This window comes from Oreochromis niloticus, linkage group LG6 (genome assembly GCF_001858045.2).
Source record: "Oreochromis niloticus isolate F11D_XX linkage group LG6, O_niloticus_UMD_NMBU, whole genome shotgun sequence".
In the NCBI taxonomy this organism is placed as follows: Eukaryota; Metazoa; Chordata; class Actinopteri; order Cichliformes; family Cichlidae; genus Oreochromis; species Oreochromis niloticus.
The window spans coordinates 20,774,382-20,795,324 of NC_031971.2; the positions used below are offsets into that span (position 1 = coordinate 20,774,382).

General features: G+C 39.0%; 1 protein-coding gene across 2 annotated transcripts; it reads left to right on the top strand.

The window, feature by feature from the left end:
- The first annotated feature begins 11,111 nt into the window (after positions 1-11,111).
- Positions 11,112-20,934, top strand: adra1d (adrenoceptor alpha 1D). 2 transcript variants are annotated; one of them, XR_002062356.2, is made up of 3 exons: positions 11,112-12,509; positions 19,509-20,327; positions 20,764-20,934. XR_002062356.2 is itself a non-coding variant. In XM_003454209.5 (2 exons), exons 1-2 carry the CDS (start codon positions 11,555-11,557, stop codon positions 20,057-20,059), a joined length of 1,506 nt encoding a protein of 501 aa, XP_003454257.1. In that variant the 5' UTR covers positions 11,112-11,554; the 3' UTR covers positions 20,060-20,934. The 2 variants fall into 2 exon arrangements, 1 of the variants encoding a protein (XP_003454257.1); XM_003454209.5 differs by having other exon boundaries at positions 19,509-20,934.
- The last annotated feature ends 9 nt before the right edge of the window (positions 20,935-20,943 follow it).

A 20,943-nucleotide genomic window follows, 5' to 3' on the forward strand; every position in this document is an offset into this window, starting at 1 on the left:
GAGCCATCAAATATGGTTTACGCCACACTGGATACAGGCTAAGAGGATATGAGTGTGTGTTAACAGTATTATTGTTGGGATCAGCGCTGATTTCATCTATCTCCACACACGCACACTCAACAAAGTGCTTGTAGCGTGAGAAAGGCACTGCAGGGTCCCTGCGTTTTGGAGGACACTCAGAGTACACAGAGCAGATCTCAGGAGAGTTGTCTCAGTAAACTCAGTCAGCGGCTTGTAATTAAGTGAGATTTACACAGTGTCAAAGTGGGGCCGACAGAATGAGCATGTAGATAAAAAGCAGCGAGTGTTGGCATTTACAGTGCGCGTACTGTACGTCTGTGAAATGTCATTCCACGCTGTGTTTCTTCACGTGTGTGTGGGAGTGAAAGGAGCAACCACGGAAATCAATGGCACTGTTATCAATATTCAAGATATGTTAGTTTTAGATTTTCATGAATTTGTATTTCTGCACGATGAAAGGACAAAGCACATACCGAAACGTATGAATATTAAGTATTCGATATGAAACACAATCTTTTTAGTCCTCAGGTAAGATAATGCTGTGATTCAGTAAGTCAGTCAGTCCTGTGTCCATAATCACAGCCCAGTATTAATCTTAGCATTGTTTGGGCCCCCTCTGACTCAGCTAACGAGCAGTGCCAGTCAGCCCAAGGTCTCGGCCGTCTGTCGTTTGTTGAGTTTTGAATCGATTAACCTTCGTTCACAGTCTCCATATGACAGTCTCAGTTTCACAATATGTGACTTTTGGATTCTGAAGCTGGTGAGTCTGTCTGAGTGGTTGCATATAAGATTTGTTTTAAAAAACTTTTTATTTTTTAAATTTTTACATTTGCTAAACTACTGAAGCAAAGACTGTCGAGACCAGAATTACCTGGGAGTCCTATCATTGACTTGCAGAAATATTCTTTATAAAAACATCAAATATATCTCACCAAATACAGTCAATAGCTGTCCAGAAATAAATGGGTGTTATATGTGTATACCATAGTAGCTCCCAAACGAACTCACGCTCCCAGATGCAAGATGCCAGATGAGATGCCAAAGCTGTGTGTTGTAGCTTTATCGGTCCAGCCTTTGAATCTGCTTGCTTATCATGAGCCCTTTGACCTTACTTGCTTGCCTTTCTTGTCTTGGGGTTTTGAAGGTCTTATCACTACACCGGATGGGCAAGAGACTATCTGTAAATTCCTGTGTGGCCACTTAGTTACATTACTTCAGACACTATATCCTGATATATGAGACTTTACATAGGAGATATATATTAAAAAACATGTTTCAAAGTATTTTAAATGTGATTTTATTTATTTATTTTACTGAAAATTGAATTAAATCATTGAAAACTAACAGCAGGGAATGGGAAGACATAGCCACCACAGGCCGTGTAGCTGTGCTCCTGCTTAGAAGTGTCAATGAAAGCTAACCAAGGTGTCTGCTGCTGAAGAGTAGAGAGGAATGAGCTGTTACCTATTCAGTTAAACACATCCCCACCCTAAATCAGGTACAGAAGAGGACACGTTCACATGTTGTGTATATTGACAAGGACGACAAGCAGTGGCGTCTTAAAACATCAGACATTTTTAAAAATCTATCAAGTGTATTTTCCATCATTTGAGTTTTGATGCTTAAAAATGGGGTAAGATGATTTTTGTTTCCACTAGTGGGGGGTGACATGTTCTCAGCATCTTCTGTGGGTTTAGTAGGGAGCAACTGAAGGGGGAGAAAAACCACAAATAAATGGACACGAAACAGGAAGTGCTTTTGTTCTGCTGAATCGGGCCAAGGAAGAGGGGCACACCTGAGGCTTTTGGAACAAGCCAGTGAGTATATAGCCAGTTTAGGTATCCCATGAAAAATGCATCTATATAGCTTCAAGTTGATGTAAATGTATATGTTTCATGTGGATGGGTTCCAGTCCCCCTGTGACGCTACACTGGAGAAGCAGAAGAGAATGGATGGACTGTCCAGCATTGTATTTACCAATGATTTAAAAGTCTTTGTGCAATAGCCGCAGGCTTGTTGGTTTAGTTGATGGCCAAATGACCTTGCAGGCCTAAAGGGATGAAGGCCATTGGTTTTCCTTTTTATTTATGGTATTTGTAATGTATTGTACTGGGTTATTTCATGTTCATTCACCTGAGCCATACATTTGTGAGTGGGCCCTAAGCAATGCTCTACAAGTTAGTAGTTAGTTTTTATGTGTGTATTTTCTGTTTAGTGAGTATAAATGTTGTGAGTTTTAAATTGTGTGTGTGTGTGTGTTTTTTTAGGAATTCCATTTTTGTCAGAATAAAATACCTTTTCATTTATAAATATATATATATACTCTATAGCTCACAGTTACAGCTATTTGGAGTAGGCACTAGCTATTTTGCTAGTGTCACGCTGCACTGAATCACCTACACATTCCACAAACTGTAATTTACAGAGTGTAGTGATTCACTGCATATCTCCAAATATCCAAAATCCAATGACTGTTTCAGCTGGGCGTGCCCTGGTCTGCTCTAGATGAAAAATCTGGTACCTTGGAGAGGAAAGAATGACATGGTGGTGTCTTTCTGTGAGCAGCAAAAAAAAAAAAAAAATCTGGTTTAACATTAGAATTCAAGTTGAGAGCCTAAAGAAAATCATGCCATGTCTCCACTGTCATACCACAAATGCCTCTTTCCTCTGCTCCTCTACTCTGTTAGTATGTCTCTGTTTTTCCAGTGTTCCCAGTTTAAACTCGGGGATCATGTTCAACATCCCACTTGATGTTGTCCTTTGTTCTCATGAGACTTCAACCCCTTATGGGCCTTTTTATTACTTTACACTAACAAAAATAAGAACAGGAAAAAAGGAAAGAAGTTCAACTTTAATATAACTTTTGTATCACTTGGCATCTTTGGCAATTGACCTGTTAGTTTAATATATGTATATACTGTATGCTATTTGTCCAGTGAAATAATTTTATTGAAGCCTTTGGAAGAAGAAGAAGAAGAATCCTTTATTGTCATTATGTGTTAACACATAAATTTGATGTTTGATTATGACTCTTGCCAACATTTTTTAAAAACATCATATATATATATATATATATATATATATATATACATATATATATATATATATATATATATATATGTAGCATATATATCTGCTTCTCATTAGACACTTTACCTCGGGGGTATTGAAACTAATATTATTTTCTGCTTATTTGGACAACATTGCTGAATCCTGACCTTGAAATATAATTGTTTTGAATTTTCTTACTCAATTTGCACAACTCCAGGGTGCATATTAAAAGCTCTGTCTCCGAGAAAATACAGACAAATATGTCTCGGCCTTCAAAATCATGGGCATGCAGAAGAACTGACTACAGCGTTTTAGGAAAACTGCATTTATTTTAGCAAACTGTGAGCAATCAGAGTCCTCAGACAAACATTAAAATGCAAAGAGACCAATCTCATATTGCCGGAGGTGTGTCATGCTGTCAACAAGATACCAGAATCAGAACAAAAAGTAAACATTTCAAATGTCTGTGTGCCAACAATTTTACAGAAATTTTTTCTGCCTTCAAACCCATACAACAAAAATATTCATGTTAACTAGTAAAGACAGTTGTTAAGCTGTTTTAGTATTTTATTCTTCCTTTAAGCACCACTAGCTTTTTCTATATTTTTGGAAGAGGAAATTGAAAATGGTCAATTCCCAGAAACTGAATGTATGTCTCTCCAAAGAAAAAATGTATATGGTGTGTGTGTGTGTTTGTGTGTGTGTGTATTTGTGTGCAATGCTGTGAAAAGTATTTGCTCCCTTCCTGATCTTAGTTTTTTGCACATTTCTCACACTTAAATATTTCAGATCATCAAAAAAACTTTAATTTTAGATTAAAATAACCAGAGGAAACACAAAATGCAGTTTTTCAACAATGTTTATATATTTAAACGCAAGTGGCTCTATGTGAAAAAGTAATTGCTCCTCATTGTTGAATCATTAATTAACTCTGATTAAACACATTGTTTGGAAAGCTGAATTTAATTTCACTAACCGCACCAGGCCTGATTACTTCAGACCCGTTGAATCAAGAAATCACTTAAATAGAACCTCTCTGACAAAGTAGGCTAAAAGATCTCAATAAACAACATACCATCCGACGATTTGAAGAAACTCAAGAACAGCTGAGAAACAAACTCATCGACATGTGTCAGTGTGGAAAGGATTACAAAACCATTTCTAATGCTTTGAGACTGCAGTTAGCCACGGCGAGAGCCATTATCCACAAATGGAGAGAACCTGGAACAGTGGTGAACCTTCCCAGGAGTGGGCAGCCTACCAAAATTACTCCAGGAACACATTAGCAACTCATCCAGGAGGTCACAAAAGAACCCAGAACAAAATCTGAAGATCTTTAGGCCTCACTTGTCCCAGTTGAGGTCAGTGAGAGGTCAGACTCTCTCTACGGGAGAGTCTCAAAGAGAAAAGCACTACTGACCAGAAAGAATTCAAAGGCTTGTCTCACATTTGGCAAAATATCTCTTGGTTTATCCCCAAGACTTTTAAAGTTATGGAGTGACATATTCAAAGTCTGGACTCAAATCAGTGAATCAAGAATCATGATCTCAAACAGGCCATTAGCGCTTGAAAAATTTCCAAGAAATCTGAATTTCAGCAATTCTGCAAAGAGGAGCGGGCCAAAGTTCTTCCACAGCAAAGTGAAAAACTCATTTCCAGTTATTCCAAGCACTTGATTGCAGTTCTTGGTGGCACAACCACTTATTAGGTTTAGAAGGCAATTACTTTTTCACACATGGCTCAAGGATATATAAACAGGCAGTTTGTGTCCAGGTCAGAGTGGGAATAGTGAAAAAAAGTTGTTGCAGATTGGAGTTTTTTTTTTTTGTGGCCCAAATGACCTTTTCTAAATGTAGCAACTTAGTGCTGGTGCATTTCTTTAAAAAGAGGTCAAAAACAAGAGTAAATTGGACGTGTGAAGACAGCAGTCCTAGATGAGACTCAAACATCTTCTGTCATTATGCTACCCAGTGTCCAAACATGCTCCTTATGTATACATGTGCTACGTGTGATAAAATGTAGCGAGAAAGCGTGCTGACCAAGCATCAGTACATCAAGAGCTGGGAGCGAAAAATATTGAATGGTACTTCTTTTTCTATTTGTCACTACAAAACCTACTTTTAAGCCACTCAGGTTCTGAGGAAGCAGCTTGGTAACCCCACAATTAAGCCTTGATGAAGGGCAGACTACTACCAGGTATTGACTAAATGCAGTTTCATATATCCTCTGACTGTGGAACAATGGGCGGCCTACAAATATGACCCAACAGCAGGGGACTACAGAAGAGATGCTTTGTCATTTGGACTTGTCTCATTAATCTATTGTTCTTTATTGTAGTACAAATGCTCAGTTTGTGAGCACACATGCAGTGACCACATGTTAAGAAGACTGCAATCAGCCCTGGGATGTTATGTGAAACAACAGATGTACAAACGGAAGTTTGCATTGTTTGGTCACTTTATTAGGTACACATTTTCATCTACTTGTTAAAGTAAAGCTAATCAGCCAATTACATGGCAGCAACTCAACGACTGTAAGCATGTAGACGTGGTCAAGATGAGCTGCTGAAGTTCAAACAGAGCATCAGAATGGGGAAGAAAGGTGATTTAAGTTACTTTGTGCTTGTTGGTGCTGATGTGAGAACAGTCTCAAAAACTGCTGGGATTTTCCCCACACACCCATCTCTCTCTCAGGGGTTCACAGAGAATGAACTGGAGATATCCAGTGAGCGTCGGTTCTCTGGGAGAAAATGCCTTGCTGAGGTCAGGGGTTACAGAAAAATGGCCAGGCTACTTTGATCTGATAGGAAGGCAACAGTAACTTAAATAACCACAATTTACAACCGAGGTATGCAGAAGAGCATCTCTGAATGCACAACATGTGAAAGCAGATGGACTACAGCAGCAGGAGACCACACTGGGTGCCACTCCTGTGAGCTAAGAGCAGGTAACTGAGGCTATAACAGTAAATAAGAAAAAACTTGTGACATGTGGATAGTAGGATCAGACTATGGTGCAGTCAACATGAAAGCATGGATCCATTCTGCTTTGTAAAGGATATTTTCTTGACACACTTTGGGCCCCTTAGTAACAGCTAAGCAGCCTACCCGAATACTGTCTATCCCTTTATGACCACATCTGCACCCATCTGCTGATGGCTTCTTCAAGCAGGATAATATGCTAAAAAGCTCCGATCATCTGAAGTCAGTTTCTCGAACATGAAAAAAATAGCTACCATCAATGAAAATGTAACCAAAAATATTTTTTTCCTGTTTCCAGTAATCTCAGTGTTTCTCATACCATAGTATGCTCAGTGCCCCAAATTAGGCCTGAAAAAGACCACATCTGTCCTGAGACTTTCGTGAGAGAATCTGAAACAGCTCATTTCTAATTCTTAGAGCATATCATTCCCAGTGATTCAGATTCTCCTCTTCATGCATGCTGGTACTCTGGTCTGTTTCAGGTCCTGTGCCATGACCCCTATAACTTTTATACAAACAGAATAATCTCATAACATGCCAATCCAAACTGACAATCATAATATGATTTGCATTCCACAGCTGCCATGATAGCAGTCCACATTTGAGACTAGTTTCAAACATCTTAATTTAAAAGCTTAGAGTCAGAAATCGTGCTTATCCTTTAGCTGGCCTATTTGTAAGCCCAGTCTTTATGCATTAAAAGTATTATGATGTCACTGACTGGGTCCAGAATTATACATACATAAATATGGGGAAAAATGAAATAAGAATACATTAAAAAAAGTCTACATTTTGAGTCACATAATGATATAATTTTAGATTTTGGATAAAAATCTATATATCAAGACATTCAAAATATAAATTAAATAGATATAGACAAAAAATATTTCTATAAATACATCTTGCCTGGAAGGTTAAGGATAAAATAGAGAACTATCTGCATCGTCAAAGGCAGAATGGACATGATAAATGGTGAAAACATAATGACACTGCTTCTCTGTTCACCCATTTCCACTTGCAGCTATGTGTTCTTTTTGTAATGGCACTAATTAAGCATTGGAAAAGTGTGAAAAATGCCCCAATTTAGATCCTGTTAAATGAAAACAGGCAACAAATTTTCCCATCTGCTCACAGAGCTCTTTGAGGAACGTTTCCAAGGTGTAAATCAACACTTTTGAATACAAGCAGAGAGCCATATGTTGTTGTTGCTGCTGGATTTACAGTGAAGCCTGGGTGAAAAGAGCAGCTCTCCGACTCTGATGCAAAATAGCTTTGATTTACAGCAAATATGTTTTTGAAAGCCGTATTAGGAAGTCCACAAATTTTTCTTTATTTTCTTTAACTAATTCTTAAAAATATGGAAAGTTTGCATTGTCTTTGATGATGTTTTTTTAAATAACACACTTGCAGGCCAGTTACCTTCCGAGATACAAAATATTGCAATTCGAGAAGCAGTATAACAAACCTCTGACTGTTTGACCTATTAAAACATTTTAGCCTTTGAACAGTTGTGTATGAGCCGAAATCAAAGCATGACTTGTGGCCGACTGAATCCAAGCACTCTGCTGAGAACTGATAAGATGGCACACATTCAAAGTCTAGTGCAGATTGCCATATTGAGAGGAAAGAGGAAGAATGTGTTTATGTGTCTGTGTGCGTGTGTAATGTCTAAATATGCAAAAATCTGGGTTAGCACCATAACAAATGGAACCGAAGATATGAGCAGGCAGCAGATTACTCGTCCTTCCACTCTCTGACAGCTTGAAACATCATTTCAAACATTCAGTATAACGCAGAGAGAAATAGATAAATCACACGAGGAATGTTTTACTTTTAACACGTCGATGGCTGACTGCTTAAGAAATGATTTAGGCTGTAAAGGCTACAATGGCATTTTTCTCACTGGAAACATACAGTACGTTATCATAGGAAATACCAGGAATTTTGATAGAGGTCAAAAGCCTCTGAGGGTGAGTGGAATGGGGCAGAGGTTGTGAAAAATTGACTTTGATCATCAGTTGCGTTCCTGAGATATGAAGGCAAACCACTGGCTCCACAGGAAGCAGGGCGGTCCCCGAGTCAGGGTAGAGAGAACAACACAGAAATGCACACAACGACTCACAGTTGATTTATAGAGATCAAGCATCATCACATACACATAAAAAATGAGAAGCAGGAAATGTTAGGATTACCCCTCACAGCAAGCCAGAAGCCGCTACTGCGTGTCATTAAATGTTCCTGTTAAAGGGAAGTTTTTCCTCCCCACTGTCGCCGACTGCTCACTCACAGGAGATCGTCAGATTCATGATGGTTGAAGTTTTTTCTGAAATAGTGAAGTGTCTTTGCCTTACAATATTAAATGCCTGGAGGCACTTTACAAAATAAATGCCTACATATAAGTAAAAACAAAATTCCAATGACATAAAACTGAATAGGAAAAAACAAAAACTGCAAACACTCATTCTGCGTGCAGTACATTTGTTTGTTTTTTACCACATAATGCAAAATTCCCACCGCTACTGTAAATGAACAAAATCTTTTGGCACTGTGTGTCAGACAGTAAAACATATTCCTTTGTAGTCTGAACAAAAAAAGGGTGAAAAAAGATCAAAGTATTTTTTCAGTTTGTACACTGAATATGAAACAAAACTCTGACTCTGAGGTTTGACTGTTGGCTTTATTCTCCAATTTGTTGGTGGAACAGTGACATCAGATGAATAGAGCTGCACTTATGCACTGTACTGACTTTTGAACACAATAATCAATATTTAAACTTTGAGAATTTAGTGAGGAATAAAATATTTGACTATAGTGGGGTCACTCCATAAAGTAGGGACTATAAATCTTACCCATTTATCCAAATGTGGATGTGAAATTCTCTTATTTCAACTGCCTGAGTGGAAATCTTGAGCGGGTTGGTAAGGACATTACTTTTAGTGACCTCCAGTTCATCCCATGTATCATTACCTCAAACATTCTCTAACATGCTCGTCCAAATATCTCCTGCGTTAGTGCGGTCTAAAGTCCTTTCTGCATGACTGCGGATTTAGCTCTCTTATAAGGAGGAACAGGTGGGCTGGATGAGATTGTAGCTTTTCTTTTTTATAAATTTAATAATAAAGGATGTGCTCTGACAGCTGAGCAGACTCACCGTGACTAGAAACAGAAATGCTGCTGCCCGTAGCCAGACTCCTGAGTCGATATTAGACCCAAGCTGCTAATATATCTTTGGGGCTTTTTATCTAAACTGCTCAGCTACTTGGTTTGATGGACAGTCAGTCTCACTGCTCACTGCCAACCGCCATATTTTCTGTGATCACATTCAGTGCGTTAGCATGGAAATGGTTAACAAATTCACATTCCCTAATGAATAAATTCTGATGGTGATACTAACTCTGGTGAGCATTTCTGCTACTTAGCTCAAACTATAGCTGCATGCAAGGATGACAATCAGAAAGAAGAAATATTTCTTCTTTCTATCAACTCTGACTAGTCCTTTCCTTTCCTTCCCAATGTCACCAAAGTGCTTGCTCATAGGGGGTCTGTATTTGTGTTATTATAGGATCTACCTTTTCATATAAAGTGCCTTGAGGTGACTGTTGTTGTGATTTAGCGCTATATATATATATAAATTGAATTGATTTGAACTGAACTCGTCATACTGGACACTGCATACCTGACATTTCAGTCCAGAGCCAGTGTTCAGTATGAAAACAGGAAGTAGAGTGCCTCAGTGTTGTAGGGTCGAATGAGGTGACGGGTGGGCATGTCATGTTTGAAGCATGTCGTACCTAATTTACAGCTTGTTTTTTTGTGAGTTTTTTTCTATGAACATATATTTTAGAAGCAAAAATTTTAAAAGCATTGAGCACTTTCACCAACACTCACTAACTGACTCTGTTATTAGGGTAAATTTGACACATTTTTGCAGCCCGAAGGATCTAAGAATAGAAAAGTTGTCTCTTCAGTTTTTATCCATCCATCCAGCAATTTTGTTATCTGGTGTGTAATCATCATTAGGGTCTTTTGGGGGGGGGGGGGGGGAACCAACCAATCTGAAGAGGTCTCAGCTGTAATTATGGATCTCTGAGAGTGCTCTGCCGCCTTGTGTGATATGAAAACTAGTGAAGTTTTTCCTAAGTTGCTTTTCATTCAATGCATGATTCAGTACTTCTTATTACGAAATATGAAAGAAAGAAAGTGCTACTGAATTTGCACGCACCTGCAGGATGGACACTTGGAAATAGGCAATCATTTGTTTCAATCTAACATGATGTAGATATCACTATCAGCGGGGAGCATTCAGCACGCAGGAGAGCAATAGTCCAGTACCAGCAAAAGCTAGACACTGTCTTCTATAAATATGTATGTGAATCCACACACCACAGCATCCTGGTGTGGTGTGTTTAGGTGTCGTTGATTACTTTTCGCCAAGACATGTTTGAGATTCATCCTGGAGACATGTATTAACTGTGTGTCACAACACGCTCTGTTGCTACACTAAACAGACCGGTAGTTTTGGGTTGATCGTTTTCCATGCAGGGTTTGTTTGGCCTCTCTGTGACCCTGCCTCTTGACCTTTCCTCTCCTCTGGGCTCCCTAGTGTTTGTGCAGGCCCGTCTTTCTACTTCAGCTATGCACACCAGGCCTGGAGAAAGCAGCTGCAGTGTCACTGGGAAGCTTTACCACTTTGCCTGAAGGCACTCGCATTTTCACACCAGGGGTCAGTATGGCTTGTCGGTGCCTGGTGGCAGTTTGGATGATCTCAGCGATGTGGCACTGTTTTATGCTTATAGCATGAAAGAGAGGCTTATTCTGGTGTATGATAAATAAATAAACCTCCAACATGTGTCCTTTTGCTTTGTTTTGTTTGTTTCTTTGGTCAAACTTTATTTGCCTATAAGCGCATCTTCATCACCCTGGTGATAAAAAAGCACTGGAGCATTTAAGGCTTGTACACTTGCAGCGGTCATGCAGAATTCGTGACCACATATACGCTCTCTGGTGGAGACTGTGAGCCCATCATTATGTTTTTTGTGGTGTGGGTGGAGCTGTGCAGTAGGTTCAGACCTGCTGTACCAGCTCTGACTCTGGGATTTGTTATGAAGGATGCCAGCAGTGGAAACCCGTCGCATGGAAGAAATATGTTTAAATTTACCTAATTTGTTTTTTGTAATGATATTTAAAAATGGCATCCAAACTTTATAGTTTATTAAACATTGTGTACATACACGTTTAAGTGAGTTTAACACTAATCACGAGTCAGTCTTTGTGGATGTAGTTTTTACAGGGTTTTTTTTCCATCGGTTTTATTTTTTATTTTTTTATTCAGTTTAGTTGCTTTTTACTTTCCCTTCGCTTGACCCGTGACAAATGCTGACAGTGTGAACGGCTGCTTGGCAACCTTACTGGAAAGACAATGAAAGGAGACTGAGAACGACGCGTGTCACACTGCTTTCTTCAGAAAACTTACTCCCTTACTTCTCTTTATGGCGTTTCAAAATGACAGACTCTAACTTGAGGAACGAAAGCAACCATGGGCTGTTTTTCACTTCTTTTAATGGATCTGTTTTGGACCAGATGTTACCAAATGACAGCATCACCACATGCAGGAACTTCACAATGGACTCACAGGTTGTCGGTGTTGGGATCTTTCTCTCCGTTTTTATTTTGGTGGCAATTGTTGGGAATATTATGGTTATCCTGTCTGTGGTGTGCAACAAACAGTTACAGACCGTCACAAACTTCTTCATTGTCAACTTAGCCATAGCAGACCTCCTGTTGGGCATTATTGTGCTGCCCTTCTCTGCATCTCTAGAGGTGCTGGGATGCTGGGTGTTTGGCCGGGTTTTCTGTAACATCTGGGCAGCCGTGGATGTGCTTTGCTGCACGGCATCCATCCTCAGCCTCTGTATGATCTCCATCGACCGTTATATCGGCGTGAAATATTGCCTTAAGTACCCAAGTATTATGACTGAGCGAAAGGCAGTGGCTATTTTAGTCCTAGTGTGGGTATCATCTGTTGTGATCTCGGTCGGTCCGCTCCTGGGATGGAAGGAACCGCCGCCTGTGGACGAAAGCATCTGCAGGATCACAGAGGAGCCGGGATACGCGCTCTTCTCCTCGCTTTTCTCTTTCTACCTCCCGCTCATGGTCATTCTCATCATGTATTTTAGGGTGTACGTGGTGGCCCGCAGGACTACTCGGAGCCTGGAAGCGGGAGTCAAACGGGAGAGAAATAAGTCGATGGAAGTGGTCCTGCGGATACACTGTCGCAGCGTGCTGGAGGACGCGCGTCCGTCGAGCTCAAAAAGCAGCAAAAACCACCCGTTTCGAAGTTCGCTCTCCGTGCGGCTGATGAAGTTCTCCAGGGAGAAAAAGGCTGCGAAAACCCTGGCCATAGTGGTGGGGATGTTCATCCTCTGCTGGCTGCCCTTTTTCTTCTTTCTGCCAATGGGTATGTTTTATTTATTGATCTGTTTTATTTTTATATCATCGTTTCTCAGCACTTCATGCTGGGTCATGAGCTGGGTCCTGCGTAAAATAGGATTCAGTCTGTTGCATTTCCTCCAGACTCCTGCAAAAGACGGAGAATATGACTTCTTATAAATGTTCCTCTCCTAAATGCGCCTTTAAAAAGTTTCTATCTTTAAGAGCAACAAACAAGCCTGTTTCGGGCCTGCTATGATTTATGATTTTACTCCTGAACTGATCATGTGTGAGATGCAAATCGGTCCAAAGTAAAACGTTCTGACTAAATGGGTCGTGTTCAGTATAAGAAATTGACACTGTGATTGAAACCGTTTGCGTCTAAGCAGCTCCTCTTGACAGCTGCACAGACTTTTATAAAAGACTCAAAATTATGGTCGCAAAGGAAGCCTAAACGCATGAAATTCCGTGAATTTCAATTTAAGAAAACCTTTTCAAGCTGTTGATAAACTCTGTAAAATCAGCGTTTGGCATAACAAAAGAAGAAAATTGCGTGTTCTGGTTTTGATACGGAGTTTATTTTGGGAGCTATGCCAGGAAGTGATGAAAATTAAGATGCTATAATGCTACAAAAACAAATTCTTTTGTCAGGAAAGGTCAGCTCTGCAACATGACCATTAAAGTGGTTTGTTTTCATGCCTGTAATTTTTCCATGACTGTAATTATTCCTTCATATGGCTAATATCACATTTTTCAAAGAACAGTCATAACAGACTGACATTCTTCACTGATGACCAGTTCCAGCCGGCTACTTACCTTGGTAAAAACTCAGACAGGCATGATTTTAAGGAATAAACATTTATGTTTTATTGTTGAGGATATTCATTAAGTTGACTACAGTACTGAGAGAGTGGGATGTAAGATTCAAATCAGGCAAAGAGATCCTCTCTTCCCCCTGCAGATGGTTGAAAAGGCCATCCGCTGAGGGTGACCAATTCAGTCTTTAAGGCAACACATAAATCAAACTGAACGAACACATTTTAGAGTGGAATCAAATGGAAATAGCTTTAAATTTAAAGACAAAACTGGACATAAATGAACAACTTAAAACACAAAAAGAGGCAATATGGATATTAGCAACAAAAAGAATGATTGAAATGCAAAACTGAATAAATAAAGCGTGCCTACGCAGCAGGATTCAGGCTAGACTAGAGTCACCTAGAGTTAGACTAACAGAGCTCTGGTGCCACATGTTAATGGTGGCACCACGGATTTTCATTTTGCATATATTTCACATAATTGATTGTGAGAGCCATTCAGAACAAATGGCCACTATCTTACTGGGCATAGCACTAACACAGCACTCTGATTCTTGCTGCACCTCTCCTTTTACAGACTGGAAGTATTAGAGCAAAGCCTGCAGGGACACACGGGGTGCATGAAATGAAATTGGTGCTACTTATCATTTTATTCACTTAATGGGAAAGAAAAGGGCAAGTTTATTTGTATGCCTAAGTCAGACAGATACTCCATCCTCGACGTGTGATTAAAAATGACAGGAATGAAATTTAAAGGTTTAAAATGCTAAAAGTCAGTACACATTTCATTACACACATTATTAATCAATTTGTGCACCTCGAGGCAGTCTCTAATAATAGTTTTAATTAACATTACCTTAATGATTGTAATAATTTGACTTTGTGATCACGTTATTGCTTTTAGGAAAGGTCGTACAGACTCTTAAATCTAAAATGGTGACAGTAAAAATCTGCATTCAAAGGCAGCTCAGCCAAAAGGGATCATTAATTATGTCTGGTGTTATCTTGAGTTGTTTTATTTTTTTATTTATGATTCCTGGTGAATGTTAGAAAGGCCTCTAATGTGCATGATAAAGGAAGTCAGACTATCAAAACACTATTATCTAAGCTAACATCTGCTGTAGATTAATGGATGACCTGTAATTCGGTTTTTAAAGCATAATAAAACTCTGAACTCTAAGAATCTAGTCATCGTGCTGTAAGCCATCTGGTTTGCAAAAATCCTTTGAGAGATGACCTCAGGCCTCCTCAAAGGAAGTATTTTTAAACATTAAGTTCCATCAGGGATCAATAAAGTTCTACACTGTCAATTCAACCCTATGGGTGGCTGCCTTTTATTTCCCAAACCACTCACAGATGAGTGTGGGGCCTTAGCACCGCTCGCTAACCTACACTCGGTCAGTCAGACACGGTGATGTTGGTCCATCGCAGAGACAGACATTAATGGGTAACTTTTTGCCGAGAGGCAGAGCTGTACGTTCAGCTCATCTTATGCCAATCAGGACTTTTCTGTGTGATGATCCAAATGTAGATGGAATCCTCTGACTCATTTCAACCTATATTAGCACACCAGACCCATTTTATATTGCCAGAAACTGATGAAATAAAGAGGAATGGCCTGTCAGATTTCCGTTTAAGGCCGTTTCTTTCCCTCTGCAAAAGCCAACCACGACCACTGAGGTGGTAAAATTAACTGGTTCTTCTTTCAGGCTTAGCAGAGAATGCTTTGTTTTTGTTTTTCAAAAATGCGCAAGTGTTTTTAAATATGTTCACCCACTATCGTGTAATAGACTGAAATTGGTTGTTGTAAATGTGTTTTTTATGAATATAAGTAATATTAATATAAGTAATGAGTTTGTTTTCCTAATTGTCTTTTGAGAGTTGTCTGAAGCTTCCGGGTCAGAAAAATTAAGCCAATGAGGAAGTGCACAAAAATCTGCAGTCTCTCTGAAGGCCAACAGGTGGCGATAGCCGTGGTTGCAAAACTGAAAACTATGTGAGGACAGCGTTCTGATTTGACCTCTGTAAAGAATTTCTTGTTGAGTTTATGGACTCATTTTGGATTTTTTTTTAAAGAAGAAATGTTTTGTAATTGTTTCATAATTCTTGATCATGCCATTTTTAAAAATATTAAAAAAAAATATTTATTGGCTGACAACAAAAGCCGCATGTCATTAGGCATGTGGTTTCACAGTCAGACCCACCAATCTTAGTCACATACATTTTCTTTTTGCAACCAAGATAGCAACGGGGTAAATGCTCATCTCAGGGCTTCAAAATGTGACACAACATTAGCTACTTTTAATCTGTCTGCGATTCTGACCAATAAATTCTCTGAGCTAGAGACCTCTACTGTCCAAGGTTTGTTAAAATACCTCAGTAACACATTAACAAACCCCCATTGTTATGCTGTGTGACTGGCCCCTTCATCATCACGAAAATATTGTATTAACCACATACACACAGTCATGCTGCTGTAAATACTAAACTACACCTTGTTATTTGCCCCTCTTGTGATAGTCATTATTTTGGGGGGGGGGCATTTGATAGTGATGACCAATTTTAAAATATTTAAATTAGTTGTGGACTCAGGGCATGACTCACAAGCAGATTTGATTAAGCAGGAAAGTAATGGGAGACGAGCGATCACAAAATCTAAAATTTTACAACTAATGTTAACTACTAGTAAACATTTACTATTACTACAGTCTGTAATATTTGCAGTTTTGTATTATGATAATATGACATTTGGTCATTAATATCATACCGTAAATGAATCTTAGTAGTTAGAAATGTGTACAAAAAAAAGGAAGAACTCAATTATTCTGACAGAAGTCCAAAGAACAAAGTCCAGAAATACGTTTTAGATATTACGATGAAAGTAAGTGAGTAAGCGCAGAGGGCATCCTCTATTTGTTGTTATTCATGCCCCTGGTGTTGGTGGATTGCCAACAGTGGCTGGTATTTGATCCAGAGTTATTTTGTGTTCGTCACGTCTTGATAAGGACTACAGGCTACACCCACATGTACACAGGTACGTTTTAATACAGGGATTTTCCACTTTTGCTTTCAAAACTATCTCCATCGACGTGAAAACACATGAAAAAACAGTAAAACCAAGCAGCCTGACATCAAACACTGAGATAAAGGCGCATATCTTTGATGTTCCAAGATAACATCTTTGCTTTCCTTGTCGATATATATAATATTAATACAGAGACGTCGTTGTTGAAAATCTTCAGGCTGGAAGAGGTTTTCAAAGCCTTATTTTCACTGGCCTAAAACACTGTTTAAAAGTGGAGGAAAGGTCACAAATGCAAAGAAAATGTATGTCTTCCAGAATATCCAAGTATGTGTGGACAGGGGCTTAGAGTCCATATGCAATCGTCTTTTTTGTTTTTGTTTTTTCTGTCAGTGAAGCTGAAGATCTTATTTGACCTGAGCGTAAAGTAGCTAAATAGTTTTTCAGTGGTTATACTTGAACCATATAACTTATCGAGTGTCTTAATAAGTTGTTGGACAGCCATGTTTTTCCAGAACAAAACTATATTACTCTTTGAAATTGACTTTGCAGGCCACTGGCAGTATACCTGAGTACAAACACAATTTTGACAAAGGATATTCCTTCATTTGATGTTCTGACCATGGTGATAAATTGTTTAAAATCTCTCATAAGTGTTCAGTTTCTTTGGCCATGCTCTCCCGCTGTCAGCCAACTCCAATGCATTCTTGAGATCCCCTCCCAGGCATTTCAACCCCATTCACACCTTGCTTCAGCTGACCTCAGGGAATCACCGCACGGGGTGGGGCAAGGTCTCATATTAGTTTCACCCTTGACCCCCAGTATGGTAATGACCCACGCATTTTTTCACACCTTGACTCAAGTAATGACCTCATGACCCTCAGCACCATCTCCAAAGGCCACGACCCCCACTGGAGGTTAAATATTTGAGGCTTGCCAACATTTGTTTTTAGAACTGAACAAGGTGAAATGTCTCGACAAACCTAATTTAATCCAGTTACCTTTATTTTCAAGCTCCCAAGACTATCTTGACCTGGCTGACTGAGAACCTGCACAGATACAATTCACATTGTTTTTTTGTCAAAACATTCAGGCACCTGTTATTGATGGAGGAATGGTCATACTGGAACAAACACAGGTGATCATTATGAGCAACTGTGTGTTTTTGCAATGAATCTGAGGGCACAAGTGGACAAAAATTGACTATGCCAACAAAATGCCTTTACCCAACATGCACACAGCATAGCAGGGCGCCTCGATCCCCTCACTTTTAAGGTTTCAAGTTTTCAATGTCTGTATATGTTAGCAGTTGGTGGCCGTATGTTGAGTTTAAGCTTTAGAAAAGCCTAAAACAAAATACACACTTTCAGAAAGAAAATTAAATGTCAGTGAGAAAGTGTCGTCAGGTTAGTAAAAGAGGATTGATTAGGATTCTGTCTGCTCTCACAAAAGAACCATCACAAAATGTTCCAGGACCACTGTGGACCAAAATAATAATCACAGAACAAAGAATCACAGTCAGTGAGGATTCAAAATGGCAACCACCTCGTAGACACCAGAATTAAAAAAGAATGCCATCTCAGAAGCAATAAAACAAATAAATAAAAAATATACCTGTTGTCATGGTGTTGTGGCTGTGCGTCAGAGTGGTGAATCACTTGCTGTCTGCCTCTAAAGGTGATGTCATTTTAGGGACATGAATCAAAAAAGAACATCTCTTCCTCTTATTACTTTGTTAATCTTAGTCTAATTAATCATGAGTGAATTTGGGTGGGTAGTGATGAAAGCAGAATAAGACTATGAAGAAAGTCTCAACTTTGTTTCATCATCCACTTCTTTTAATTTAAGTGCATTCTTTCTGTTTGCTGGTCAGTAATGTCCGAGCATGAACTCTGAATGTTACAGGCAAGCCTCTGTGCAGTACTAAGCAGAAAGAAAATGGATTTCTGGGATATCAGTGCAGACTTGACATCATAGCATTGTTAAATGTTGCCTCTGTGTCCAGGCTCGATGCCATGTTAAATCCCAGGCCTGGAGAGAGAGAAGAACAACGGTAAAGAAATAGAGAAAAGCAGCTTTCTATGAAAAATAAGGGTGTCATCGGACGATTGTACTAAAAATAGCATTGGGAGTATATGAGCAAAGCAAAATGCCTTGTGCTGCTAGTCAGCTGTGCAAAAAGCAATTTTCATCATGAAAAACTCTAATGTTCTCATTTGTTAAATTACCAGTGTGTAATGTCATATGCACAAAAGCTAGAAAACTTAAGATTCCATATTTCTTAAATATCTATAATCCCTACCACAAGAAATCATAGAAATTGCCTCCTTTTTCCATTATTCTAAATAGAGATGATAAATTGAATATTTAGAGGTTATCCATTGCAGTATTTCACATCAGGCAAAACCAATAACAAACACAGACTTTAAACATCAGCAGAAACAAAGGTGATGTGCTTGCATTATATGGAACATTTCAAAACTTTTATGAATCTTTGTGCTAAGCCTGGCGTGAGTCCTTGGAGCATGGAAAAAACATTTTTTTGATGACAATGTGTATGTTTTACCTGATCCCTTCAGCGAAAGCTTCCATACAGGAAAAAGCCCATCTAATATTGTGTTGGCACATTTCATTTAATCAGTTAACATCAGTTAAATCCATTCAAGAAATCTGTAAATACCAGAAAATCTGCCTTCATCATGCATGCTATTCAAGCAAAAATGACAAAAGTTCTGTGCCCTGAGGCTTGAGGGTGAAGCATGTTCTATAAATATCTGTCCTTAAAATGTCAGAGCCTCCTTTGCTTCTATTAACACACATAAGCAAAAAAACTGCAGGTGCACAATAAATCATTAAAAAGCCGTCAGAGTGCAAAAACATATGCGCACAACATAATAGTATATCAGAGCTGTGCACAGACATGTGCAGTTCTTGCAGTATATAAATGGCAAAGGATTGGTTCAGATTATTTCATATGATTATTTTGCTTTATTATTACTTACCTATTACCTGTAAAAATTATTCATATTTATTAAACTAATATATTTTAAATGTACAAATTCTCTTACAGTATTAACTTCTATCTTCAATGGCTCTTTGTAGGATATTTGTGAAAATATTTGTATTGTATTGCTCATTTACTTTATGTTAACTCACACATCTTCCTGATGGCTTCATCTCCTTTCAGGTTCCTTCTTCCCAGCACTAAAACCCTCTGAAACTGTGTTCAAGGTGATCTTTTGGTTGGGATACTTCAACAGCTGCATCAACCCCATGATCTACCCCTGCTCCAGTAAAGAGTTCCAGCGGGCTTTCACTAGGCTCCTCAAGTGCCAGTGTCACCAGAAACGTAGGGTCCTTCGCCGCTTCTATGACCAGAGGTGGCGGACCGCTGTCAAGGGAATGACAAGGGATGAGAGAGGTGATTATAAGCCTGGCTACGCTGTGCACGAATCCTGCGGCAGCTCTTTGCTGCACACGAGAAAAGGACATGCACTAGGTTTCAAGAGATGGAGTCTGTTTCCACCGCTGCGAAAGTCCTCCTTCCAGCTGAAAGAGAAAGTAAATAATCTGTCAAATAAAATCAAGGGAGGGACGGGAAAATGCACCACACCTGCTGTTGGTCGAATTGAAACGGTGGACACGGTGTCTATGGGGATTTACAACTCTTGTGAGCAGAGTAGCTATCAGTTTTATGATCTGGCAGAATGCTATGGCCTGAAAGAGACTGACATTTAGACGGTCACCAGAGAGGCTTTTATTTATTTTCAAAGGGCCATATTGGACCAACATGCAAGAAAGACTGTGATAAGGCATAATTTTGTGTTCACATAATATCAAAGAATCAAGGCACGATTAAAGCTGAGAATAATGGGTTGATCCTTGCACAAACAGGACCCACACAACAACCCTTATCCTAATCCCTTGAGCCCCACCATGTTTATTTGGATGAAACTTCTAGTGAACTGCTCAATGCCACATTTGGGACATGGGTGCGAAATAAGCAGTAAGTTTGGACTTAATGTTTTTTCGCTTGAAGGCACTGGATGTGAAGATTTCATAGCCTACAGCTGACAGCTGGCAATTTTTAAGAATGTAATATTTTGGGAAAGACAGTTAACATAAGGCAGGATGATTAGTATTGTTGTATGTTTTTCTTACAGTTTTGTATCAGGCAGTTTTGATGTCTTTAAATGTTAGCCAGCTGACACTGTGTGATAAAGACTAAGAGTAAATGGTTATCGTTTTGGTTGGCATGTTTTGTGATTTAACAAAAGACAAAGAAGCAAAAGAACAAATACCTGTACCAAAACAACGTTTTCAATCTCCGCGAAAGTAAAATCACAAGTGCATTTTTGTATTGTTGCCACAGTTTAATCAAATGTAAAATTTCATAATGAATTATGATCATTAATCTGCGCCTCTGTTTCTTTTTTGACAAGGCATTGTAAAGACGAGGGGCCAACATTGCCAAGTGAACAGTAATGTGAAGTTATGTTGTTTTTTTAATGTTTATCAGATGAAAGGAAAAAAATGTAGGAGAGGAAAAAAATGTGGAGACAATAATTTTTTTATTGTTTTATGCCTTCAAGTCTTTCAGATAAGTTACGTTATTTGATTCA

Bases quoted from the DNA above. Each gene is read 5' to 3' on its own strand.
- adra1d (XM_003454209.5), top strand. From the start codon at position 11,555: ATGACAGACTCTAACTTGAGGAACGAAAGCAACCATGGGCTGTTTTTC. The intron at 12,510-19,508 runs GTATGTTTTATT...ATCTCCTTTCAG, and splicing joins TTTCTTCTTTCTGCCAATGG to GTTCCTTCTTCCCAGCACTA.